Source organism: Mobula hypostoma, chromosome 4, assembly GCF_963921235.1.
Source record: "Mobula hypostoma chromosome 4, sMobHyp1.1, whole genome shotgun sequence".
NCBI classification, from domain to species: Eukaryota; Metazoa; Chordata; class Chondrichthyes; order Myliobatiformes; family Myliobatidae; genus Mobula; species Mobula hypostoma.
This window is the reverse complement of record NC_086100.1, coordinates 199802866-199829589: the sequence shown is the minus strand read 5'-3', so window position 1 is coordinate 199829589 and position 26724 is coordinate 199802866. Positions and strand designations below refer to the sequence as shown.

The 26724-nt window shown below is 44.6% G+C and overlaps 1 protein-coding gene across 1 annotated transcript; it reads right to left on the bottom strand.

Annotated features, from left to right (window-relative positions):
- Positions 1 to 2888: 2888 nt before the first annotated feature.
- Positions 2889 to 25970, bottom strand: LOC134346008 (apolipoprotein L3-like). Its single transcript, XM_063047348.1, is given in 7 exon segments — positions 2889 to 2942; positions 6314 to 6357; positions 6360 to 6557; positions 6604 to 6747; positions 6814 to 7289; positions 8040 to 8103; positions 25882 to 25970. Coding segments are annotated over 6 exon segments (957 nt in total). The 5' UTR covers positions 8081 to 8103; positions 25882 to 25970.
- Between the last annotated feature and the right edge of the window lie 754 nt (positions 25971 to 26724).

Genomic DNA, 26724 nt, shown 5'->3' with positions numbered 1-26724 from the left:
CCCAGAGGAAATGCCAACTCAGAAGACACCAAAGTGTGGCAGAAACCTGTGAATAACAAGATAAAGTGTGATGATAACAGGACTCTGTAATGAAGGCTGGTTGCTGAAGGTAGATGATTAGTTGAATAACATAAAATGGAAAATATATTGGGGAAAATATATGGGGAGGGATTTAAGTTAAAGCAGGTTCCACAACTTCAGTAATATGGCAGACCAAGAAGAGATTGCACATGGCATCTGACAACAGTCGCCCCCGGCCTGAATGGCGAGTGAATACTAATGAGCTGAGCCCTTTCAGCATCCGGGCCAGTGATCGACTGGATAGTTCAGAAGGGGGTGCCACCAGGGAGAGGTCCTTGCAGTCATTCAAACTGAGACCACCTCACCCTCCTGTACATCACTGAGAGGGCCTGTGAGCCTGATGCATTTGCCTTGCTGGTGCCCCTGGAAAGAGAGAGCTTTAGCTAACAGAGAATGAAGGGGTGAAGACAAGGAATGTGATTAAGCTGCAATTAGCCAACAGGCATATGAACAAAGATGCATTTTGAAAGAACGTTGTTCAAATTCCTGGAACAATCTCTCTGGTTAGCATTTTGTAGGTAGCGATTAGGGATGACAGGGTAGATGTAGATGCAGATAAAGTAACAGTGGGGCCAGAATCCCTAGGCAGGGCATTTCTGCTGCCCTGTTTAAATAGATCCTCCTTAAGGTTGGCTGTTCTTAGTCTAAATTTTAATTTTGTCAGGAGGGACTGTTGGAGTGATTTTTTTCAGTTTAAACATTTACATTTAGCAAATTACTTGGGCCACGAGTCTTCAAATCTGAGTATAAATCGTGGATTCAGTTTGGAGTGCAGCTCTGAACAGTGGCTTCCTAAAGGCCGTGAACGCCAGACCAGACAATACTGATTAAAATTTGATGTGGGGGATATGATGAGGACGGCTGGGGTTAGAACTGGGGTAAGGTGAAGGGTCAAAAGGATGGATGTACTGTAGCTGGACTACTACAGGGGGCAGCCACATCTCTCCCATCTGAGCTGAAGAGAGAAAAGGAAGAGGGATGCGCGTGTCTTTTTTGACATGGGCATACACGGTCTCCCATGCAACTCTCTGAGCCCATCTCATTCTGGTTCCATATCCTATACCGACCTCTAATGGCACCTTTATTCTTCTCTCTCCCGACTCTCTTCTCTCAATTCTTTCCATTCAGTATTCCTCCCAAGTCCTTTTGATAGGATGCAAAACTGGGCTGAGAGGTAGCAGATGGAGTTCAACCCAGATAAGTGTGAGGTGGTTCATTTTGGTAGGTCAAATATGATGGCAGAATATAGTATTAACGATAAGACTCTTGGCAGTGTGGAGGATCAGAGGGATCTTGGGATCCGAGACCATAGGACACTCAAAGCTGCCGCGTAGGTTGACTCTGTGGTTAAGAAAGCATACGGTGCATTGGCCTTCATCAATCGTGGGATTGAGTTTAGGAGCTGAGTGGTAATGTTGCAGCTATATAGGACCCTGGTCAGACCCCACTTGGAGTACTGTGCTCAGTTCTGGTTGCCTCACTACAAGAAGGATGTGGAAACCATAGAAAGGGTGCAGAGGAGATTTACAAGGATGTTGCCTGGATTGGGGAGCATGCGTTATGAGAATAGGTTGTGAACTCGGCCTTTTTGTCTTGGAGCGACGGAGGATGAGAAATGACCTGATAGAGGTGTATAAGATGATGAGAGGCATTGATCGTGTGTATAGTCAGAGGCTTTTTCCCAGGGCTGAAATGGCTAGCAGGAGAGGGCACAGTTTTAAGGTGCTTGGAAGTGGGTACAGAGGAGCTGTCAGGGGTACATATTTTACACAGAGAGTGGTGAGTGCATGGGGGAGAAAGAGTGGGAGGGTGAGGAGGGGCATTAACGGAGTGAAGCCACACTCAGGTTGGAGGAACACCTTATATTCCATCTGGGTAGCCTCCAACCTGATGTTATGAACGTTGACTTCTCTAACTTCCGTTAATTCCCCCTCCTCCCCTTTGTACCCCATCCCTTATTTATTTATTTGTTTGTTTGTTTATTTATTTATTTCCCTTTCCTCTTTCTCTTTTTCTCTGTCCCTCTCACTATAACTCCTTGCCTGCTCTCCATCTTCCTCTGGTACTCTCCTCCCGTTTTCTTTTCCCCAGGCCTCCCGTCCCATGATCCTCTCCCTTCTCCAGCCTTGTATCCCTTCTGCCAATCAACTTTTCAGCTCTTAGCTCCATCCCTCCCCCTCCTGTCTTCTCCTATCATTTCGGCTCTCCCCCTCCCCCTCCCACTTTCAAACCTCTTCCTATCTCTTCTCTCAATTAGTCCTGATGAAGGGTCTCGGCCCAAAATGTTGACTGTACTTCTTCCTGTAGATGCTGCCTGGCCTGCTGCGTTCCACCAAGATTTTGTGATAATGTATTCCAAAATTCATTTCGGGTCCCCATCCCTTCCCTTGGTCCCACCTTTCCAGTAACAAATTTTCTTTAATGAAAAGAGCTTCCATAGTGCTGGTCTCCCTGTCTCCATCCGTATAAATCGCTAGAAAATCAATCACGTACCTGCTACCTCCAGTTTTCAGTCATATCTTGTCCACCGAACTCACCTGGAAGTTACTTAGTCTTCTTATACTGCTTTACCCTTTTCTCAGTGTGTTTATTCATCGGAGCCTTTGTTGGTGGATCGGGAGGTCTCTGGGTTGTGGATTCGGTGAAGTTCCAGTGCATTTACTTTCATTTCTACCCACCTCTTACCTGTTAGTTTGAGGTCAACCTGTAATCAAATTTAGTTAGTTTCCAATCACAATTCCCTTCCCCTTTTCTGGTCAGAATTAATCTCAGTCTTCAAAGTCCCTATTGTCCTTGAATTTGACTATTCAGTGAACTCCCTGCTGGTCTCGTACCTTGTCTTCCATCTGCCGCCTTGCCGCCTGTCCAGGAGTTCAGGGATGGTCACCGGCTGAGCGGGCTCCTCGTTGCACCGGTCTTGCCCTGCTGGTCTTAATCCCATTCCCTGCCCCCCCACCTCCCGGAGACTCACAGCAGATCTCGGTCAAACATTCCTCACGAACGCTTCCCAAGCGTAGCTCACAATGGCTTTCCTCGTTCACGAATCTCGCTTCTCAAGCTCACAGAATCTCACAGTACAACGGTTCATTGGACCCCGTATGAAAGGGGCCCCACCTTCGGTGCCAAATTGTTAGGGAAATTAATTTGTGAAGGAAATTTGATTAAAATTAATCGCAAGTAAAATAGATACGGATTTCAAAGTAAAGAGAGCTTTATTCATGATATCGTGGGGAGTGGAACTTTTAACAGTGGGTTTCGAACCCCCAATAATACAGAAAGCACAGCCCCTTTTATGCATGTACAAATCGATTGCAAAAGCAAAGGCTGTTGGATTAACTTGGTGAATTGGAAAAGATAAGATAGATTCACATGCAGTTCTCTGATATCCCGAGCAACAGATGAAAATTAAAAATTCGGTCCTGTGTATGAACAAACAGTTTGTTTCATATCCTTGAGTCTAATTCTTATAAGACAAGCAACTGCAAGTATTTAGTCTTAAGAGTTGTCTCTGCTGAAAGCCAAGGCCATATCTAAAACAAACTAAGTTGCAAACTGGGTTCCACACTCAGAAAGCCAATATTAACCATTTGTCTATCAAAATCTTTAAATCACAATAATATTTTCCCTCCACAACACTACAGTGCTGTGCAAAAGTCTTAGTCATATAAATATATACACACACACATAGCTAGGGTGCCTAAGACTTTTGCATAATACTGAATTTGTCAACGTGGTGTGGCGGGTGAGTTTGTAAAGGATGTTGGGAATGGCGAGGGTGGAGTGCAGTGGGATGGTGAGGGACAGGTGGCAAAGGAGGAGTGCCAGGGGTGGGCGATGTGCGGCTGCAGACACACCCAGTCCTGAGGCACCAGGCAAGGTCATTTAATTCCAAACAATTGGTTTGTTGATCATTACAGAATGTCTGTCTGGTGCTTTCCACTCCCTTCCCTCTCCTTTCCTCTTTTCCCAACCATGATTCCCCTCTCCCTGTCCCCTTCCCATTCCCAGTCCACAATAGAGACCAATATCAGAATCTGGTTTATCATCACTCACATATGTCATGATTTTTTTTGTGGCAGTGGTACAGTGCAATACATAAAGTTTCTCCGGTATTGTTAAATGGTTTAGGCACCCTAGTGATATATATGTGCCTAAGACTTTTGCACAGTCTCTATGTGCCTGGGATGCTGCTGCAAGTAAGTTTTTCATGGTACCTGTGCACACATGGACTTGTGCAGATGACGATAATCTCACCACCATCAACACTGTTGACCGTTGGTACAACCATCCGCATGTTCCCCTCAGAGTTGCAAACCATCCGGAATTGGAAGCACAGGCCAATTATTCATCATCACTGCTTCAAATTCCTGGCACATCCCAACAGTGCCGTGTAAACTCTTTACTGGCTGACTCTTCACTCTATGCCCCCTAGCGGTAAGGGCAATGAAGTCCCACACCACCAGATTCAGGAATGGTTACTTCCTTTCAACCATTCAGATCTTGAACCAACCGGCACAACGCTAATCACTACTTCAATACAACCACATGACAAGTTCTGACTAATAGTTAATATAACCAATTCTATATGCCGGATGCCTTCTTCACTACTTGCTTTGTCACTTGCAGGGAAGCATGGACTTAGAGCTCAAGATCTCTCTGTACATCGATGTGTTAATGGTCCTGCCCCATGGACTATACTTTCCCCTTACATTTGACCTCCCAAAGTGCACAAACTCACACGTGTCCACATTAAACTTCAGCAGCCACCTCTCAGCCCCTAACTGTAACTGATCTGTATACTGTTGTATCCTCTGATGTTCAGACACTCCAGCGCCTACCATCACTATAATCAATCTGTATACAGTATATAAGCTAATTTATGTATTTATATTTATTGCGATATTTAACAATGTTTATTGTGTTCTTTATTTATTGTGGTTTTTTTTGCTGCATCAGATCTGGAGTAACAATTATTTTGTTCTCCTTTACACTTGTGCACTGGAAATGATATTAAACTAGGAGTTCCCAATCTGGGGTCCACGGACCCCTTCCCTTAATGATATTGGACAAAGCAATAAAGGTTGGGAACCCCTGCATTAAACAATCTTGAATCTTGAAATAACTAACTGATCTCTATCTTGTTGTATCCTTTAACGATCTTCTTCTCTGTCTACAACTCCACCAATTTGTGTGAAATCTGAAAACTTATTGAACAACCCATTGATATTTGTGTCCAAGTCATTATATATGTTGCAAACAACAGAGATCCCAGCACTGATCCCTGTGGAACACCCCTGGTCATAGACCACCAGCCAGAATAACACCCTTCCACCACTGCCCTCTGTCTATCATGTGGTTCTTTACACGGTGAAGTGTTTTGATAAGATATCCCCATAAGAGATTCCACAACAAGCTTGGCCACATGAGTGGAAGGGAGGAGACACTTCTTCATCCTTCTCCTTCTCAGTCTAAGACTAAGGAGCTGGTGGTAGAGCTGAGGAGAGCTAAGGTACCGGTGACCCCTGTTTCCATCCAGGGGGTCAGTGTGGACAAGGTGGAAGATTACAAATGCCTCGGGATATGTATTGACAATAAACTGGACTGGTCAAAGAACACTGAGGCTGTCTACAAGAAGGGTCAGAGCCGTCTCTATTTCCTGAGGAGACTGAGGTCCTTTAACATCTGCCGGATGATGCTGAGGATGTTCTATGAGTCTGTGGTGGCCAGTGCGATCATGTTTGCTGTTGTGTGCTGGGGCAGCAGGCTGAGGGTAGCAGACACCAACAGAATCAACAAACTCATTCGTAAGGCCAGTGATGTTGTGGGGATGGAACTGGACTCTCTCACGGTGGTGTCTGAAAAGAGGATGCTGTCTAAGTTGCATGCCATCTTGGACAATGTCTCCCATCCACTACATAATGTACTGGCTGGGCACAGGAGTACATTCAGCCAGAGACTCATTCCACCGAGATGCAGCACAGAGCGTCATAGGAAGTCATTCCTGCCTGTGGCCATCAAACTTTACAACTCCTCCCTTGGAGGGTCAGACACCCTGAGCCAATAGGCTGGTCCTGGACTTATTTCATAATTTACTGGCATAATTTACATATTACTATTTAACTATTTATGGTTCTATTACTATTTATTATTTATGGTGCAACTGTAACGAAAACCAGTTTCCCCCGGGATCAATAAAGTATGACTACAACTATGACAATCCTCTGGACTTTACCAATGCCTGGACCCAGTCTCTCTCAAGAACCTTTTTAGAAATTGACAGATGTCGCCGTAGAGTTTTAATGCATCCTCCATCTTCTGAGCTTCATCTCGTATCTTTCTAGCTACTTCAGATTTACTTCCCTTGCTGAGCTCAATGGAGTCCTTTGCAATGGAGTAGATATCCCACGCTATAAAGAGTGCTCCCACAACTCCTGAAACAGCTCTTGTCATTTTGGACAATGCCAGGGGAGTGCCATAAAGTAGATGTTTCACATTTTCCGTTTCCCATTGCGTACTTTGTTTTCTGAGCAGTGTGACTCAGTGCTGTCAGTTTCTCAGCTAGTTCTTTGAGACCAGGTGTTTTGCTCAGTACTTGTTTGGCCATTATTGATGTTGTCACATTCAGTGTTTTCATGCTGATGGAACCAGATTGCAATCCAGCTTTAACTGTGGCCAAACATTTTCCCCTGCATTTATTGGAGACTTCCTTTGCTGGAAAATCCCTCGTTGTGCCTTCATTATCATCACATTCTGTAATTCCTTCCTCAATGAGATGACTCAAGAACTGGAGATCACTGCAGATGTCTGTCAAGTGTTCTGACATTTCCTTCTGATCACTTTTATATCGTCTTATGATCTCATCTACCTTTTTTTGTTTAATTGACCGGTCAACATATTCAGTGATGCCAGCTGTCAAGTTAGTGGCAGCACCAGCTCCACCTATACTCGCTCCCACAGCAGTGAGTACCAAGGAGACGCCTGCCGTGAAAGGAGCAGCAATGATTCCTGCCAGGGTGAGGACACCACCCACAGCCCCTGCAGATGACCCAGTAACATTTGCAATTGTTGCACCTTTATGATATCGGTCAATACCATCTGCAATCTCTTGTAGTTCACGTATATGACTGTTCATTCGACGTTCCCATTTAGGAAACTCATTTACAAAGTCTTGTATGGTCTTTGTTCTCTTTTTTCGTTCATCTTGGTCCCTGTTAAGAATAACAAATAATGACCCCCTCTCATTTTGCAATAAACACATTCTTAAAATTGCATTGACAGAAACTGAATCACAACAAAGTGTAAGAATTCAAAAAACAGGATGGACTGGTCATGCAAAAGTGAAATGATGGAGTTCAGAACCAATGTGTTCCCATCAGGGTGATCATGCTGATGAGATGAATACTGTAAGGAACAAATATTGAGATCGACTTTCTGACAATGTTTGCTGCTGTTGTAGGTCGGTGAGTCCACGTTTTTTGTTTGGCAATTATTGCATTTGTAGATTGTCGGTGACTGAGAGATCTACCAATATCACAGATCTGAAGTCGGGATAAATAGCAGGGAACCTTACTGAGCTCCCATTGGGGGTTTCTGGAAAAGTTGCAATTGGTGTTCCAGAGGCAGGGAATACATCAGTACAGGCTCCCTCCATCATTCCATCTCTCCTGAATTCTTACCACTGAGAAATCTGACCTTGTCTTTGGCAATTAATCTAACAATTTATTGATCATCCTGGTATTTCCTTTCAATTAATCCCAACCGTGCCTTCATGAATTATAACAGCTCTATGAATATTGATAATCATGTTGTTTTACTGATTACCCTTGTTATTCATTTATTGATCACCTCATGATGATAATCAGGTATAGACAATGATTGGTAATTGACCAATAAGACTGATTTGGGACGTCAGTTGTGAAGATTTTCACTGTCCTCTAACAAGGTGCAATCTTTGTTACCTGGATCCCGACACATTTCCATTGTGCAAACCCGTCTCCATTGGATTCTCCTGAGATAATGGATCTGGAATAGAGAAAAGTTAACAAATATTAATGTCTGTTGATATTGCAGTGATGTACCTCACAACGAAATGTCCACATTATATTTCAGTTTTGTAGAATTATTTCAAATTTCAAGTTACATAAAGACAAAGTGGATGCCAGAAAACTGAAATGTGTTGGAAATTTGTAGCTGGCCAGGAAGCATCTGTTTCTACGTACCTGGTGGATATTTCCCTTATTTTTTATCTTTGTCATCTAAAAGTGAATATCTGAGGTGGTGACCAAAAATTATAAATTCCATTTGGCCCATAAGCTCATGAGTTCAGCTGTTTTGTTGATGTTGCAAAGTAAGTTTGTTGTGCCCACCCCCCTCGTTCCACTGTAAATATGATTCTCTGAACACGGCACCATTTGCCATTGCTGCTACTTGGTGGTGGGATGGCGATATGTCTTGTTGGATCTCAGTTATTTTCAATCCCTGGGTTCCTTTAGGAGGTCAGGAATGAGAGAAAAACTTTGATTCTTCACGATCACTTATTTTAAAGTTTAAACAAAGATGCAGAGCATTTGAAACTAAATGAGGAGCTGAGAAACAAAGGAGAGATTAAAGAGACTTTATAGATTCAATAAAAAGATGGCACCTTTGACAAATCTACCACCTTGATACTCGAGATACTTACTTCAGTGGAGGTAAGTATCCTGTTGTTGGAGAAGATCCTGAGAGGCAGGGTTTATGAGCATTTGGCGAGGCATAATATGATTAGGAATAGTCAGCATGGCTTTGTCAAGGGCAGGTTGTGCCTTACGAGCCTGATTGAATTCTTTGAGGATGTAACAAAACACATTGACTAAGGTAGAGCAGTGGGTGAGGTGCATATGGATTTCAGTAAGGTATTTGATAAGGTTCCCCATGCAAAGCTCCTTCAGAAAATAAGGAGGCAAGGGATCCAAGCGGACATTGCTTTGTGGATCCAGAATTGGTTTGCCCACAGAAGATAAAGGGTGGTTGTCGATGGTTCGTATTCTGCATGGAGGGCGGTAACCAGTGGTGTTCCATACTGATCTGTTCTGGGAGCCCTCCTCTTTATGATTTTCATAAATTACCTGGATGAGGAAGTAGAAGAGTGGGGTAGTGATGACACAAAAGTTGGGCCTGTCGTGTATAGTCTGGAGGCTGTTGGAGGTTACAGTGTGAAATCGATAGGATGCAGAACTGGGCTGAGAAGTGGCAGATGCAGTTCAACCCAGATAAGTGTGAAGTGGTTCATTGTGGTAGGTTAAATTTGAAGACAGAATATAATATTGACGGTGAGACTCTTGGAAGTGTGGAGGATCAGCGAGATCCTGGGGTCCATGTCCATAGGACACTCAAAGATGCTGCAGGTTGACAGTGTTGTTCAGAAGGCATCAGGCGTGTTGACCTTCATCAACCCTGGGATTGACTTCAAGAGCCATGAGGTAATGTTAAAGCTATATAAGAGCTTAGTTATACCCCGCTTGGAATACTGTGTTCAGTTCTGGTCACCTCAATACAGGAAGGATGTGGATAATATAGAGAGAGTGCAGAGGAGATTTACAAGGATGTTGCCTGGATTGGGGAGCATGCCTTATGAGAATAGGTTGAGTGAACTCGGCCTTTTCTCCTTGGAGTGACGGAGGATAAGAGGTGACCTGATAGCGGTGTAAAAGATGATGAGAGGCATTGATCTTGTGGATAGACAGAGGCTTTTTTCCCAGGAGTGAAATGGCAAACATGAGGGGGATAGTTTTAAGGTGCTTGGAAATAGGGTCAAGGGGGTTGTCAGGGGTAAGTTTTTCAGGCAGAGAGTGCTGGGTGTGTGGAATGCACTGCCAGTGACGGTGGTAGAGCCGGATACAGTCAGGTCTTTCAAGAGACTTTTAGACAGGTGTATGGAGCTCAGAAAAACAGAGGGCTATGCGGTAGGTTAATTCTAAGCAGTTTCTAGAGTAGGTTACATTGTCGGCACAACATTGTGGGCCAAAGGGCCTGTAATGTGCTATAGATTTCTATGTTCTATGTTCTATTGCAGAAATTCCTGAGATATCAGAATCCAATCAAAAGGCTACAGAATTATAATATTTATAACTCATTTAGCCAATTAAAATATGAAAAGTTCAATTTTACTGCTATACTGCCTTCAGCCAGTAAGTGGAGATGAACTACCACATTCTGTGTAAGTACATGAGTTTGTTAAAAATACAAATTATTACAAACACAAATCATGTCAGTAAAACTATGATTTTAGTCTTGCATTAATTCAACTGATATGAGAACAATTGATTCAACAGTCCCTACCAAAGGAGGTGAGCTAGCCTGCAAGTCACCCTTGGGCAAGGTGTAGCACCGGGCTTAGCACTCTGATCGGGGTCATGTGAAGCCATTGCATCAGGTGGTGGATGGTCGTATGAACAGCTGGTGCACATCACAAATTCTGACACCATGCAGATAATCTCTAAGGAGTGTTGATAATGGCTGGGATCACTCATCTTTTAAAGACACTGCCCAGAAGAAGATAATGGCGTACCAATTCTGTCGAAAAAATTTGACAAGAATAATCATGGTCAGAGATCATGATTACCCATGCCATACCACACGACACACGACGATAATCCTGATATTGATGATGATGGTGTTGATGCCGATGTTGCTGCTGATCTTGATGATGATAATTATGATAATGATGTTGGTGATAATTATGATAATGATGTTGATGATAATTATGATAATGATGATCTTGATGTTGATGTGTATTCTCACGTGTTCATGATGGTATTCAACAGGATCTTGTAAAGTTGATTGCCACAGGTTACTTGTGGGCCAAGTTGTGTCTGGCATTCAGAATCAGAGGAATCAGAATCAGTTTTATTATCACCGCGTGTGAAATTTGTTAACTTTGCAGCAGCAGTTCAATGCAATACATAATCTAGCAGAGATAATAATAATAAATAAACAAGTAAATCAATTATGTGTAATGAATAGATTGTTAAAATGTGTGAAAACAGAAATGCTGTATATTGAGAAGCGAGGAAGTGTCCAAAGCTTCAATGTCCATTTAGGAATCGGATGCCAGAGGGGAAGAAGCTGTTCCTGAATCGCAGAGTGTGTGCCTTCAGGCTTCTGTATCTCCTACCTGATGGTAACAGTGAGAAAAGGGTATGCCCTGGGTGCTGGACGTCTTTAATAATGGACACTGACTTTCTGAGACACCGCTTCCTAAAGATGTCCTGGATATTTGTAGACTAGTGCCCAAGATGGAGCTGACTAGATTTACAACCTTCGGCAGCTTCTTGCGGTCTTGTGCAGTAGCCCCTCCATACCAGACAGTGACGCAGCCTGTCAGAATGCTCTCCACCGTGCAACTATAGAAGTTTTTGAGTGTATTTGTTGACTTGCCAAACCACTTCAAACTCCTCATAAAGTATAGCCACTGTCTTGCCTTCTTTATCACTACATCAATATGCTGGGACCAGGTTAGATCCTTAGATATCTCGACACCCAGGAACTTAAAGCTGCTCACTGTCTCTACTTCTGATCCCTCTATGAGGATTGGTATGTGTTCCCTCATTTTACCCTTCCTGAAGTCCAAAATCAGCTCTTTCGTCTTACTGACGTTGAGTGCCAGGTCGTTGTTGGTGTTTGAGCTACGCTTAGACACACAGTCATGTGAATATAGAGAGTAGAGCAGTGGGCTAAGCACACACCCCTGAGGTGCGCCAGTGTTGATCGTCAGTGAGGAGGATATGTTATCACCAATCCGCACAGACTGTGGTCTTCCGGTTAGGAAGTCGAGGATCCAATTACAGAGGGAGGTACAGAGGCCCAAGTTCTGCAACTTCTCAATTAGGATTGTGAGAATGATGGTATTAAATGCAGAGCTGTAGTCGATGAACAGCATCCTGATGTAGGTGTTAGTGTTGTTCGGGTGGTCTAAAGCCGTGTGAAGAGCCATGGAGATTGGGTCTGTCGTTGGCCTATTGTGACAATAGGCAAATTGCAATGGGTCCAGGTCTTTGCTGAAGCAGGAGTGCAGTCATAACCAACCTCTCTAAGCGTTTCATCACTGTCGATGTGAGTGCTACCGGGTGATAGTGGTTAAGGCAGCCCACATTATTCTACTTCAGTACTGGTATAATTGTTGCCTTTTGAAGTAAGTGGGAACTACTGTCTGTAGCAGTGAGACGTTGAAAATGTCCTTGAATACTCCTGCTAGTTGGTTGGCACAGGTTTTCAAAGCCATATCAGGTACTCCATTGGGACCTTCCGCCTTGCGGGGGTTCACTCTCTTTAAAGGCATCCTAACATTGGCCTCTGAGACAGGGATCACAGGGTTATCAGGTGCGGCATAGATCTTCACAGCTGTAGTTGTATTCTCCCTTTCAAAGAGTGCACAGAAGGCATTAAGTTCATCTGGTAGTGAAGCATCACTGCCATTCATACTATTGGGTTTCGCTTTGTAAGAAGTAATGTCTTGCAGTCCCTGCCAGGGTGCCGTCCATTCATAGAGTCATGGAAAATTAAGCAGAGAAACAGGCTCTTCAGCCCATCTAGTCCATGCCAAACCATTTGAACTGACTACTCCCATTGATCTACACTGTGTTCATAGTCCTCCATACCCCTACCATCCATGTACCTCTCCAGACGTCGCTTAAATATTGAAGTGGTAGATGGAGTTCAACCCAGAAAAGTGTGAAGTGGTTCATTTTGGTAGGTCAAATATAATGGCAGAATGTAGTATTAATGGCAAGACTGTTGGCAATGTGGAGGATCAGAGGGATCTTGGGGTCTGAGTCCATGGGATGCTCAAAGCAGCTGTGCAGGTTGACTCTGTGGTTAAGAAGGCATACGGTGCATTGGCCTTCATCAACCATGGAATTGGATTTAGGAGCCGAGAGGTAATGTTGCAACTATATAAGACCCTGGTCAGACCCCACTTGCAGTATTTTGCTCAGTTCTGGTTGCCTCACTATAGGAAGGATGTGGAAACCATAGAAAGGGTGCAGAGGAGATTTACAAAGAATTTGCCTGGATTGGGGAGCATGCCTTATGAAAACAGGTTGAGTGAACTCGGACTTTCCTCCTTTGAGCAATGGAGGATGAGAGGTGACCAGATAGAGGTGTATAAGATGATGAGAGGCATTCATTGTGTGGATAGTCAGAGGCTTTTTCCCAAGGCTGAAATGGCTGCCGCAAGAGGGCACAGGTTTAAGGTGCTTGGGACTAGGTACAAAGGAGATGTCAGGGGTAAGTTGTTTTTTTTTATGCAGAGAGTGGTAAGTGCGTGGAATGGGCTGCCGGCAACGGTGGAGGCAGATACGATAGGGTCTTTTAGGAAACTTTTGGATAGGTACATGGAGCTTAGAAAAATAGAGGGCTATGGGTTAACCCTAATAATTTCTAAGTTATGGATATGTTCGGCACAACTTTGTGGGCGGAAAGGCCTGTACTGTGCTGTAGGTTTTCTATGTTTCTACATCAAGCTCACATTCACCACCTGCTGGCCGATTGTTCCATGCTGTCATGGCCCTCTGAGAGAAGTTTCCCCTCATGTTCCCCTTTATCTTTTCATGTGACCCATGACCTCTGATTCTCGTCCCACCCAGCCTCAGTGGAAAGAACCTGCTTGCATTTACCCTGTCGATACACAATTTTGTATACCACTATCAAATCTCCTATCAATCTTCAACATTCCAAGGAATAAAGTCTTAACCTATTCAGTCTTTCCTTATAACTCAGGACCTCCAGACCTGGCAACATGTTTGCAAATTTGTCTGTAATCTTTCAATATTATTTCCATATTTCTTGTAGGTAGGTGACCAAGACTGCACACAATACTCCAAATTAGGCCTCATAAATATGTTATACAACTTCAACATTACACCCCATCTCCTGTACTCTATACGGTGACTTATGATTGCCAATGTGCCAAAAGCTTTTGTAACGACCCTATCGACCTGTGACACCACTTCCGATGAATTATGGACCTGTATTCCCTGATCCCTTTGTTCTACCACACTCCTCAGTGCCCTACCGCTCAGAGTGCAAGATCTACCCTGGTTGGTCTAACTGAAGTTCAGCACCTCACACTTGTCTACATTAAATTCCATCTGCCATTTTTCTGCACATTTTTCCAGCTGGTCCGGATGCTTTTGCAAACCATGATAGCCCTCCTTGCTGTCCACTACAGCCTAATCTTGGTGTCATCTGTTAACCAAATTATCACCAGATCACTGATATAGATGACAAACAATGGACCCAGCACTGATCCCTGTGCCAGTCCACTAGTTACAGGCCTCAACTCAGAGAGACAACCATCTACTACCACTCTCTGGCTTCTCCCACAAAGCCAATGCTTAATCTACATTACTACCTCATCGTGAATGCCGATTGACTGAACCTTTTTGACCAACCTCCCATGTGGGATCTTCTCAAATGCCTTGCTAAAGTCCATGACCTTGCCTTGCCTTGCCTTCATCACCTTTCTTGGTAACTTCCTTGAAATACTCTGAATAGTTAGTTAGACATGACCGACCAAGCACAAAGCTACGCTGACTATCCTTAATCAGCCCATGTCTATCCAAATACTTGTATATTCGGTCCCCCAGAATACCTTCCAATAACTTTCCCACAGGCTCACCCACCTCTAATATCCTGTTTTATTTTTAGAGCCTCTCTTGCACAGCAGAATGGCTATCCTCCAATCCTCCAGTTTCTCACCTGTTTCTCAGGATGATCTAGATATCTCTGCTATGGCCCAGCAGTTTCTGCATGATCACTAGATGCAGAGTGTTACCCTACACAGACTTCTGTCACCTGCCTTGTCTCATTCCCTGAAAGCAGATCAAGTATCGCACACTCTCTCCTTGGTCTTCTATGAATTGAGTAAGGGAACTTTCCTGATCACAGTTGACAAACTCTGTCCTATCTAGTCCTGTTACAGGATGGGATTCCCAGTCAATATGTGGAAAGTTAAAATCACCTGCTATTACAGCCTTATATTTCCTGCAACAGTCTGATATCTCTCTGCAGATTTGTTCCTCTAAATCCCTTGGTCTGTTGGGTGGTCTGTAATATACTGTGGCCATACCCCGGTAAACCGCTTCAGCTGGCGGGCTAAACCACGTGAGGGGGTGGTGTTAACACGGCACCACTGGGCGAAAGACTTCCATGATGAAGTCAGCGGCCGGGACGGAAAGGTTCTCAGATGAAAAGGTTCTCAGATGAACTATAACGGCCACGTGTTCATGAGCAAGGCGAGTCACCTAGTTGGAGGAAATCGGCTGCGGTCAAACCTGGAGAGGGATGGGATCCGCCAGGTTTCAGATGCCCAAGTCACGCCACATGGTGAGCACACCAATCAGGTGCAAAGCTTGTCATGACGGTGCCCCGACGACTCCACCAGGAGTTAAGGGCGCAAGAAGAAGAATCTGCCAGACATCTCCATTTATGTTCACAAGTCATCATGACTTTCTTCACAGTAAAATCAGGAGATGTATTAAATGAGCACCTCATCCCTCTCGTGTGGCTCCATGTATAAATGTCTCTGAGAGGCCCTAATCTCCCTCTCCTCCAAGAGGACCACAGCCTTGTCGTGGTTTAGAGGCTTGCATGCCTCAGTGACCTGGAGATCCATGTTGTCTGGAGTCAGGGCTTTCTGCTTTGGCTCTTGGTAGGGTCACCCATGCAAACCAGGTCAAAGGGAGGACAGACAAAGAGTGGTCACCAGTCCTCCGAGTTCGGGGTTCAGCTCAGGGCTAACAACCCTGACTGGTCAAACAAATCTGTTACGGAAACAGCAATGAAGAATCCTTCTACATCTGAGTGTGATGGTATTCCTGAGTCTCCACCCGGGACGAGCAAGGCTGACAGAGTAAAACCGAGAGGAAGCTCCTGACACGATGAAGGAAGGCCTGAACACCGGACAGACGGAGATGGAGGATCTTCGTTGCTGCCCTAAACACTAGGTGGTGTAATGGAAAGAAAGTAATCTCCCTCCAGTTACTCTTCATCCCTTAATATACTGAGAACAATAGAATGTGTCCTTGGATTCTCCTTCATATTCCCTGTTAAAGCTATGTCATGTCCTCTTTATTCCCTCCTGACTTCCTCCTTGGATATACCCCTGCATCCCCGTACTCCACCAGGGATACACTTGATCCTTGACTCCTTGTTCCTCTTGATAACCTGCCTTTCACTCTCACAGGAACATGCAGACTTTCAACACTCACTATTTCATGTTTAAAAGCCACAAGAGGGAGGGTGAACAGCCAGAGGTCGAGGTCCAGAAGAAACCAATAATGTAGGTAGAAAGTGTGACGAGTTTCTACAGAGTGAATTCAGGGAGTTCGGTGCTAAGGTAATGGGCAAGACCTCCAGAGTTGTGATCTCAGAATTTCTCCCCATGCCACGTGCTGGTGAGGCCAGAAACAGGAAGATCACACAGTTTAACACATGGCTAAGGAGTTGGTATAAGAGGGAAGGCATCAGATTTTGGGATAATTGGGCTGTCTTCCAGGGAAGGTGGCATCTGTTCAGGAGAGATGGTCTGCACCTGAACTGGAAGAAGACGGTTATCCTCACACGAAGGTTTGCTACTACTGCACGGTGGGGTTTAACTATAGTTGCAAGGGGGTGGGAACCAGAGTGCCAGAACAGGTAGTGGAGTGGTTGTTGAGACAGATGTTGTTAAGACTTCAGACAAAGTCAGGAACTAAAAGTTTGAGCCTGGTGAGACTAATGTCCTGAGCTGCGTATATTTCAATGTAAGGAGTATCGTAGGAAAGGCAGATGATCTCAAGGCATGGATCAACACCTGGAATTATGATATTGTAGCCATTGGTGAGACTTGGTGCAGGACGGGCAGGACTGGCAGCTCAATATTCTGGGGTTCAGTTGTTTAAGACACGATAGAGCGGGAGGGATTAAAAGCCTCATGGCACAGAGGAGAAGGGTTACACCAGACCTTTCCCTGGGTCCCCTCACCTTGTCTATGGCATGACTATGTGTGTCTGGCATCAGAAAGGGTAATGCAAACTGGCACAGAGTCATCTTCCGCATCAGTTCCTGCTGGAGAAAGCGGTCAGCACAGAGGAAAATGGCAGCGATGATATCCAGAGGATTCATCCCATGATCCCCTGGTCCCCTAACTTCAAAGAAATCACTGAAGTCTTCATCATCATCATCCTCACCTTCTGAGGACAGCTCAGGTGGGCATTCAGGATTCCTCGCCAGCGAATTGGCTGAGAAGATCCTTTGGAGAAATCGCCAAGGAAGGTCTTCTGGTCTGGTTGGTTTGCTGAACTCCAGTTTATCCTGGGACACCTCCCTCACAGTCTGAAGAGACAATTTGTGAGGATAATGATCCTGTAATCCCAAATCCTTTACAATTTGAGGAAGAGTATAATTTCGAGAATGGTTACTTCCATCCAGTAAACCATTGTTTATTTCCTCTGAGACACCCTCAGTTCCTTCTGAGGTGTTGAATGAATTCTGATGAGATCGTTCCTCTGGTATCCGGAATTCTTCAGCATCCTGTAATCCCAAATCCCTTATGATTTGAGGGGAGCTGAGATTTTCAGCCTCATTATTTCCAGCTGGAAAAATGTTCGTCATTGTCTTCGATACGCTCTTTGTTTTCCTGGAATCTCTGTTCTCTTTGTCGTAGGGGAGTTTGGGTAAAGGGGGTGTCTTGTTAACAGGTATGCAGTTCTTTCTTCGATTCCCAGAAAGATAAAACTCCTCTCCAAAAATTTATCGTTTTGACTCTATTACATAGAAACATAGAAAACCTACATCAGAATACAGGCCCTTCAGCCCAGAAAGTTGTGCCGAACACGTCCCGACCTTAGAAATTACTAGGCTTACCTATGGCCCTCTATTTCTCTAAGCTCCATGTACCTATCCAAAAGCCTCTTAAAAGACCCTATTGTATCTGCTCACCGCTCTGAGTAAAAAACTTACACCTGACATCTCCTCTGTATCTACTCCCCAGCACCTTAAACCTGTGTCCTCTTGTGGCAACCATTTCAGCCCTGGGAAAAAGCCTCCAACTATCCACACGGTCAATGCCTCTCATCATCTTATACACCTCTATCAGGTCACCTCTCATCCTCCATTGCGCAAAGGAGAAAAAGGCCGAGTTCACTCAACCTGTTTTCATAAGGCACACTGCCAAGAGTCTTACCATTAATACTATATTCTGCCATCATATTTGACCTACCAAAATGAACCAGCTCACACTTATCTGGGTTGAACTCCATCTGCCACTTCTCAGCCTAGTTTTGCATCCTATCAATGTCCCGCTGTAACTGCTGACAGCCCTCCACACTATCCATAACACCTCCAATCTTTGAGTCATCAGCAAACTTCCTAACCCATCCCTCCATTTCCTCATCCAGGTCATTTATAAAGATCACAAAGAGTATGGGTCCCAGAACAGACCCCTGAGGTACTCCAATGGTCACCGACCTCCGTGCAGAGTATGACCCGTCTACAACCACTCTTTGCCTTCTGTGGGCAAGACAGTTCTGGATCCACAAAGAAATGTCCCCTTGGATCCCATGTCTCCTTACTTTTCCAATAAGCCTTGCATGGGGTACCTTATCAAATGCCTTGCTGAAATTCATATACAATACATCTGTTGCTCTTCCTTCGTCAATGTGTTTAGTCACATCCTCAAATACTGATGCTATATGCTGACAATATTTTATTACTGATTAGTGACCCTCCTAATTCCTTACCCCAACTAATGAAAACAATTCAATTATATTCTGAGGTATCTGATTATAAAATCAACTGCAATAAATCTGAGGCTTGCCAATATATAGTGGTTTGGTCACTGGCCGTTCGACCATGATTTTCAGTCGAGCGCCAGAAACTCGGAGATTCGGTGGGGGGCGGGCACCTGGCGCTCGGCCGGGGGCCGTGGTTGAGTGGTCGGCGACTTGGCCAGCTCCCCCACCGGACTTAGTCTAGTGAGGAGGGTGTGAGGACACCCAGCAGGACTAAAAAAAAACAAGACCTGACAAAGGGTGGATGAGCTCCTTGTGAGCCAACGGCCATCTTCCATGGAAGAGATTAAAGCCTCACCACGTATCTACGAATCGTATGCAATGCACCATGACGAATTTGGGCACTGCACCGTGTGCCTGGACCTGCCCAAGGCCTCCGCCTAAGGAAGGGCCGAGCTTGAAGAAGTGGCCGCGGCTGGAGGCCGACACGGCCTCAGGCTCGAGTTCAGAGGGGGCAGTGGCGGACGGTGCCAAGGCAGCCAGCGAGAAAAAAACTGGAGGAGACGCTGTACTCGGTGCTGTCGCAAGATTGAAGAAGATGGAGGTGCATAGCTGCCAACCGTGGATTCGGGACGGCACCCACTGACTGACTGACAGATGCCAATGTCAAAATTGATCCCCCCTCAATCTTCTAAATTCCAACGAGTACAAGCCTAGCTCATCCAGTCTTTCTTCATATGAAAGTCCTGCCATCCCAGGAATCAATCTGGTGAACCTTCTTTGTACTCCCTCTATGGCAAAGATGTCTTTCCTCAGATTAGGGGACCAAAACGGCACACAATACTCCAGGTGTGGTCTCACCAAGGCCTTGTACAACTGCAGTAGTACCTCCCTGCTCCTGTACTCAAATCCTCTCGCTATAAATGCCAGCATACCATTTGCCTTTTTCACCGCCTGCTGTACCTGCATGCCCACTTTCAATGACTGGTGTATAATGACACCCAGGTCTCGTTGCACCTCCCCTTTTCCTAATCGGCCACCATTCAGATAATAATCTGTTTTCCTATTTTTGCCACCAAAGTGGATAACTTCACATTTATCCACATTAAATTGCATCTGCCATGAGTTTGCCCACTCACCCAACCTATCCAAGTCACCCTGCATCCTCTTAGCATCCTCCTCACTGCTAACACTGCCACCCAGCTTCGTGTCATCCGCAAACTTGGAGATGCTGCATTTAATTCCCTCATCCAAGTCATTAACATATATTGTAAACAACTGGGGTCCCAGCACTGAGCCTTGCGGTACCCCACTAGTCACCGCCTGCCATTCTGAAAAGGTCCCGTTTATTCCCACTCTTTGCTTCCTGTCTGCTAACCAATTCTCCACCCACACCAATACCTTACCCCCAATACCGTGTGCTTTAAGTTTGCACACTAATCTCCTGTGTGGGACCTTGTCAAAAGCCTTTTGAAAATCCAAATATACCACATCCACTGGTTCTCCCCTATCCACTCTACTAGTTACATCCTCAAAAAATTCTATGAGATTCGTCAGACATGATTTTCCTTTCACAAATCCATGCTGACTTTGTCCGATCATTTCACCGCTTTCCAAATGTGCTGTTATCACATCCTTGATAACTGACTCCAGCAGTTTCCCCACCACCGACGTTAGGCTAACCGGCCTATAATTCCCCGGTTTCTCTCTCCTTCCTTTTTTAAAAAGTGGGGTTACATTAGCCACCCTCCAATCCTCAGGAACTAGTCCAGAATCTAACGAGTTTTGAAAAATTATCACTAATGCATCCACTATTTCTTGGGCTACTTCCTTAAGCACTCTGGGATGCAGACCATCTGGCCCTGGGGATTTATCTGCCTTCAATCCCTTCAATTTACCTAACACCACTTCCCTACTAACATGTATTTCACTCAGTTCCTCCATCTCACTGGACCCTCTGTCCCTTACTATTTCTGGAAGATTATTTATGTCCTCCTTAGTGAAGACAGAACCAAAGTAATTATTCAATTGGTCTGCCATGTCCTTGCTCCCCATAATCAATTCACCTGTTTCTGTCTGCAGGGGACCTACATTTGTCTTTATCAGTCTTTTCCTTTTTACATATCTATAAAAGCTTTTACAGTCCGTTTTTATGTTCTCTGCCAGTTTTCTCTCATAATCTTTTTTCCCCTTCCTAATTAAGCCCTTTGTCCTCCTCTGCTGAACTCTGAATTTCTCCCAGTCCTCAGGTGAGCCACTTTCTCTGGCTAATTTGTATGCTACTTCTTTGGAATTGATACTATCCCTAATTTCTCTTGTCAGCCACGGGTGCACTACCTTCCTTGATTTATTCTTTTGCCAAACTGGGATGAACAATTGTTGTAGTTCATCCATGCAACCTTTAAATGCCTGCCATTGCATATCCACCGTCAATCCTTTAAGTGTCATTTGCCAGTCTATCTTAGCTAATTCACGACTCATACCTTCAAAGTTACCCCTCTTTAAGTTCAGAACCTTTGTTTCTGAATTAACTATGTCACTCTCCATGTTAATGAAGAATTCCACCATATTATGATCACTCTTACCCAAGGGGCCTCTCACGACAAGATCGCTAATTAACCCTTCCTCATTGCTCAAAACCCAGTCTAGAATAGCCTGCTCTCTAGTCGGTTCCTCGACATGTTGGTTCAAAAAAACCATCCCGCATACGTTCCAAGAAATCCTCTTCCTCAGCACCTTTACCAATTTGGTTCACCCAGTCTACATGTAGATTGAAGTCACCCATTATAACTGCTGTTTCTTTATTGCACACATTTCTAATTTCCTGTTTAATACCATCTCCGACCTCACTACTACTGTTAGGTGGCCTGTACACAACTCCCACCAGCGTCTTCTGCCCCTTAGTGTTACGCAGCTCTACCCATATCGATTCCACATCTTCCCGGCTTATGTCCTTCCTTTCTATTGCGTTAATCTCTTTTTTAACCAGCAACGCCACCCCACCTCCCCTTCCTTCATGTCTATCCCTCCTGAATATTGAATATCCCTGAATGTTGAGCTCCCATCCCTGGTCACCCTGGAGCCATGTCTCTGTGATCCCAACTATATCATAATCATTAATAACAATCTGCACTTTCAATTCATCCACCTTATTACGAATGCTCCTTGCACTGACACACAAAGCCTTCAGGCGCTCTTTTACAACTCTCTTAGCCCTTTTTAATGCTTGCCCTGGATTTGTCGGCCTGCCACTTTTACTTTTTCCCTTTGTACTTTTTGCTTCTACGCTCACTTTACACCCCTCTGTCTCTCTGCACTGGTTCCCACCCCTCTGTTGTGAACTAACCTCCTCACACCTAGCCTCTTTAATTTGATTCCCACCCCCCAACCATTCTAGTTTAAAGTCACCTCAGTAGCCCCCGCTAATCTCCCTGCCAGGATATTGGTCCCCCTAGGATTTAAGTGTAACCCGTCCTTTTTGTACAGGTCACGCCTGCACCAATAGAGGTCCCAATGATCCAAAAACTTGAATCCCTGCCCCCTGCTCCAATCCGTCAGCCACGCATTTATCCTCCACCTCATCGCATTCCTACTCTCACTGTCACGTGGCACAGGCAGTAATCCCGAGATTACTACCTTTGCGGTCCTTTTTCTCAACTCCCTTCCTAGCTCCCTATATTCTTCTTTCAGGACCTCATCCCTTTTCCTACCTATGTCATTGGTACCTATATGTACCAGGACCTCTGGCTCTTCACCCTCCCACTTCAGGATATCTTGGACTATCTTTAACTATCTTTCTATGATGCTTCCTTTAAATATATCAGATTTGATCTACAAGCGATACAACAAAATTATCAGTGATTTTCTATTGGATAAGAAGAAGCCCAGAATGAAAATGAGTAAGATGTGTCTGTCCAGGGACATGGGTGGGCTCAGTCTACCAGACGTCAGGGCATATAAATTATCCTTTGAAATGCCCAAATTAGCTAAACATTGGGACAGGGCTGATGTTGATTTAGATTGGGTAATTATAGAACGGAGCCTGGCTGCACCACATTCTCCCCTTAACATCCTCTCACAACATGTGGAAAACAAGACTAATCTAAATCCTATACTATTTCACTCAAGAAGTGTGTGGAGTACAATTCATAAACCCTGTAGAATGTCACCTTTAAACCAGTTATACTCCTCACTCTGGAATAACCCTGAGATATGCACTGGGGAAAAAAAAGTGTACTGGAAAGAATGGAAGATGAAAGGTGTAAATACAGTAGGTGATCTCTGTGAAAATGGGATTTTTATGTCATGTGGATTTGCAGAGGAAATATCACTTTGTAGATAAAGTGAATTTTTCGAAGTATTTACAAATATGACATTGCATTAGTAGCATATTTAAGAATGGTGACCCACAAAGTAACTCTAACTGAATACTTTACATTACCACAGGAAATTCATAAAGCATCAGTGTTTCATATGGTCAGGCCACACTTAGATCCCCTCCAGTTTGCCTACCAGTCCCGACTAGAAGTTGAGGATGCCATCGTCTACCTGCTGAACCGTGTCTACGCCCACCTGGACAAGCCAGCGAGCATTGTGAGGGTCATGTTTTTTGACTTCTCCAGTGCGTTCAACACCATCCACCCTGCTCTGCTGGGGGAGAAGCTGACAGCGATGCAGGTGGATGCTTCCCTGGTATCATGGATTCTTGATTACCTGACTGGCAGACCACAGTACGTGTGCTTGCAACACTGTGTGTCCGACAGAGTGATCAGCAGCACTGGGGCTCCACAGGGGACTGTCTTGTCTCCCTTTCTCTTCACCATTTACACCTCGGACTTCAACTACTGCACAGAGTCTTGTCATCTTCAGAAGTTTTCTGATGACTCTGCCATAGTTCGATACATCAGCAGGGGAGCTGAGGCTGAGTACAGGGCTACGGGTAGGAAACTTTGTCACATGGTGTGAGCAGAATTATCTGCAGCTTAATGTGAAAAAGACTAAGGAGTTGGTGGTAGACCTGAGGACAGCTAAGGTATCAGTGACCCCTGTTTCCATCCAGGGGGTCAGTGTGGACATGGTGGAGGATTACAAATACCTGGGGATACGAATTGACAATAAACTGGACTGGTCAAAGAACACTGAGGCTGTCTACAAGAAGGGTCAGAGCCGTCTCTATTTCCTGAGGAGACTGAGGTCCTTTAACATCTGCCAGACGATGCTGAGGATGTTCTACGAGTCTGTGGTGGCCAGTGCTATCATGTTTGCTGTTGTGTGCTGGGGCAGCAGGCTGAGGGTAGCAGACACCAAAAGAATCAACAAACTCATTCGTAAGGCCAGTGATGTTGTGGGGATGGAACTGGACTCTCTGATGGTGGTGTCTGAAAGGAGGATGCTGTCCAAGTTGCATGCCATCTTGGACAATGTCTCCCATCCACTACATAATGTACTGGGTGGGCACAGGAGTACATTCAGCCAGAGACTCATTCCACTGAGATGCAACACAGAGCGTCATAGGAAGTCATTCCTGCCTGTGGCCATCAAACTTTACAACTCCTCCCTTGGAGGGTCAGACACCCTGAGCCAATAGGCTTGTCCTGGACTTATTTCCTGGCATAATTTACATATTACTATTTAATTATTTATGGTGCAACTGTAACGAAAACCAATTTCCCCCGGGATCAATAAAGTATGACTATGACTAAAATGTTCAAGCACTCTGTGGGCGAATTATGTAACAATCTCAAAGCAGTATTGCAGAAGGATCTTGGAAGCGATATTGAAGATAATGAGTGGTCAAATATTTTACCAAATGTGGGTAGACATATTAGGGAAGTGAGAGGGAAATTTATTCAGTATAAGATAGTACACAGATATTATTGGACACCAACTAGACTCTACAAAATGGGGATTGTTGATAATAATTTATGCTGGAAATGTAAAAATGAGATGGGCACATAAGTGTTCCATGGTTTGTCCATTTTGGTGTAAAGTTCTTGATCTGTTGGGGAATTGGTCGGGTTCCACACTGCCCTTGTGCCCACGGCTTTGTCTGCTGGGTGATAGGACAATGATACCTAATGTAAATAATGAGAAATTTACTATTTTAAAGGTGGGTCTCATCACAGTTGCAAGAATTATATTGCAAAACTGGAAAAGACCCAGATGTCCCACTGTGAAGGAAATGATTAAGATTTCATCATATGAACACATGTTGGGAAGAATTAACAGAGGGAAAAGTACAAGGCGCATGGAATCAATTTTGGTTGTATGTTAATTTAAACTTAAATTAGAACTTCCTTCTGTCTCTAAGTTTTATTTGTTTTCCTGTCATGGGATGTCTGTGTACTGTAAATATGCTGTACTGTATCTGCTCTATGATATGCTGTGCTGCTTTGTAAAATAAGAATAAATAATAATAAAAATTTGAATTATAAAAAAAAAATTCAATCAGTCTCACAAGACATGACCTGCCCTTGACAAAGCCATGCTGACTATTCCTAATCATATTATACCTCTCCAAATGTTGATAAATCCTGCCTCTCAGGATCTTCTCCATCAACTTACCAACCACTGAGGTAAGACTCACTGGTTTATAATTTCCTGGGCTATCTCTACTGCCTTTCTTGAATAAAGGAACAATATTCGCAACCCTCCAATCCTCTGGAACCTCTCCCATCCCCATTGATGATGCAAAGATCATTGCCAGAGGCTCAGCAATCTCCTTCCTCGCCTCCCACAGTAGCCTGGGGTATATCTCATCTAGTCCTGGCGACTTATCCAACTTGATGCTTTCCAAAAGCTCCAGCACATCCTTTTTCTTAATATCTACATGCTCAAGCTTTCCAGTCCGCTGCAAGTCATCCCTACAATCACCAAGATCCTTTTCCATAGTGAATACTGAAGTGAAGTATTCATTAAGTACCTCTGCTATTTCCTCCGGTTCCATACACACTTTCCCACTGTCACACAGTCCAGGATATTCGCTGTGCCTGATGTCCTATTGAAACACACAGTGCCTGTCCCAGGATCACAGGGCTGAATGGTTCCGTACCTCTGGCTGGTGATCCTCTGTCAGTTCTCTTTGTCCTGGCACGGTGTGTACTGAGTACAGTCAGTAGAAGATCACGATGGCAACCTGGAATTGGTCACAGAATTATACCTGGTCTTGGTGACACCACACCAGGAGAACTGGATACAACTTGTTTTCCTTAGTACGTGAACGATGGACTTTCTCCCGAGGGAATGTAATGAAGATTCTTCAGATTCTTTTCCTGGAGTGATATCAGAGAATTGTTGAAATACTCAGCAGGTCAGGCAGCATCTGGAGAGAGAGAGAGAGAGAGAGAGAGAGACGGTCAGTGTTTCAGGTCCATGTGTTGGTGAGTCTGTCATCACAGGGGGAAGTTGAGTAGGCCAGCCCTCTGTTCACTGGGGGTTAGAAGAGTGAGTTGTGATCTCACTGAAATGAGTACAGAGTTTAACATTGCCAGCTACAGGAAGGATATTCCCACTGGCTAATGAGTCTAGGACCAGGGCACAGGCTGACTGTAAGGGGGGCTGTTCATGACTGTGATGCGGTAAATGTTCAAGTTATGGGGATAAGGCAGGAACTGGATACTGATAGTGGATGATCAGCCATGATCACAGTGAATGGCGGTGCTGGCTCAAAGGGCCAAATGGCCTACTCCTGCACCTATTGTCTATTGTCTTGGACAGCTGCCCGCTAGGTTCTGGGCAGATCCAGTAGCAGACTGTGGTGCAGCAGATGAGGCTCAACCTAACACATCCATGGACTGGAAGGAGGGGTGAATCACTGCTTGGTCCAGACAGTGTAAGAGGGTTTGGTTTTGGCTTGGTGTTCCAACCCCTGACTCTCCCAAGACCAGCAGCCAAT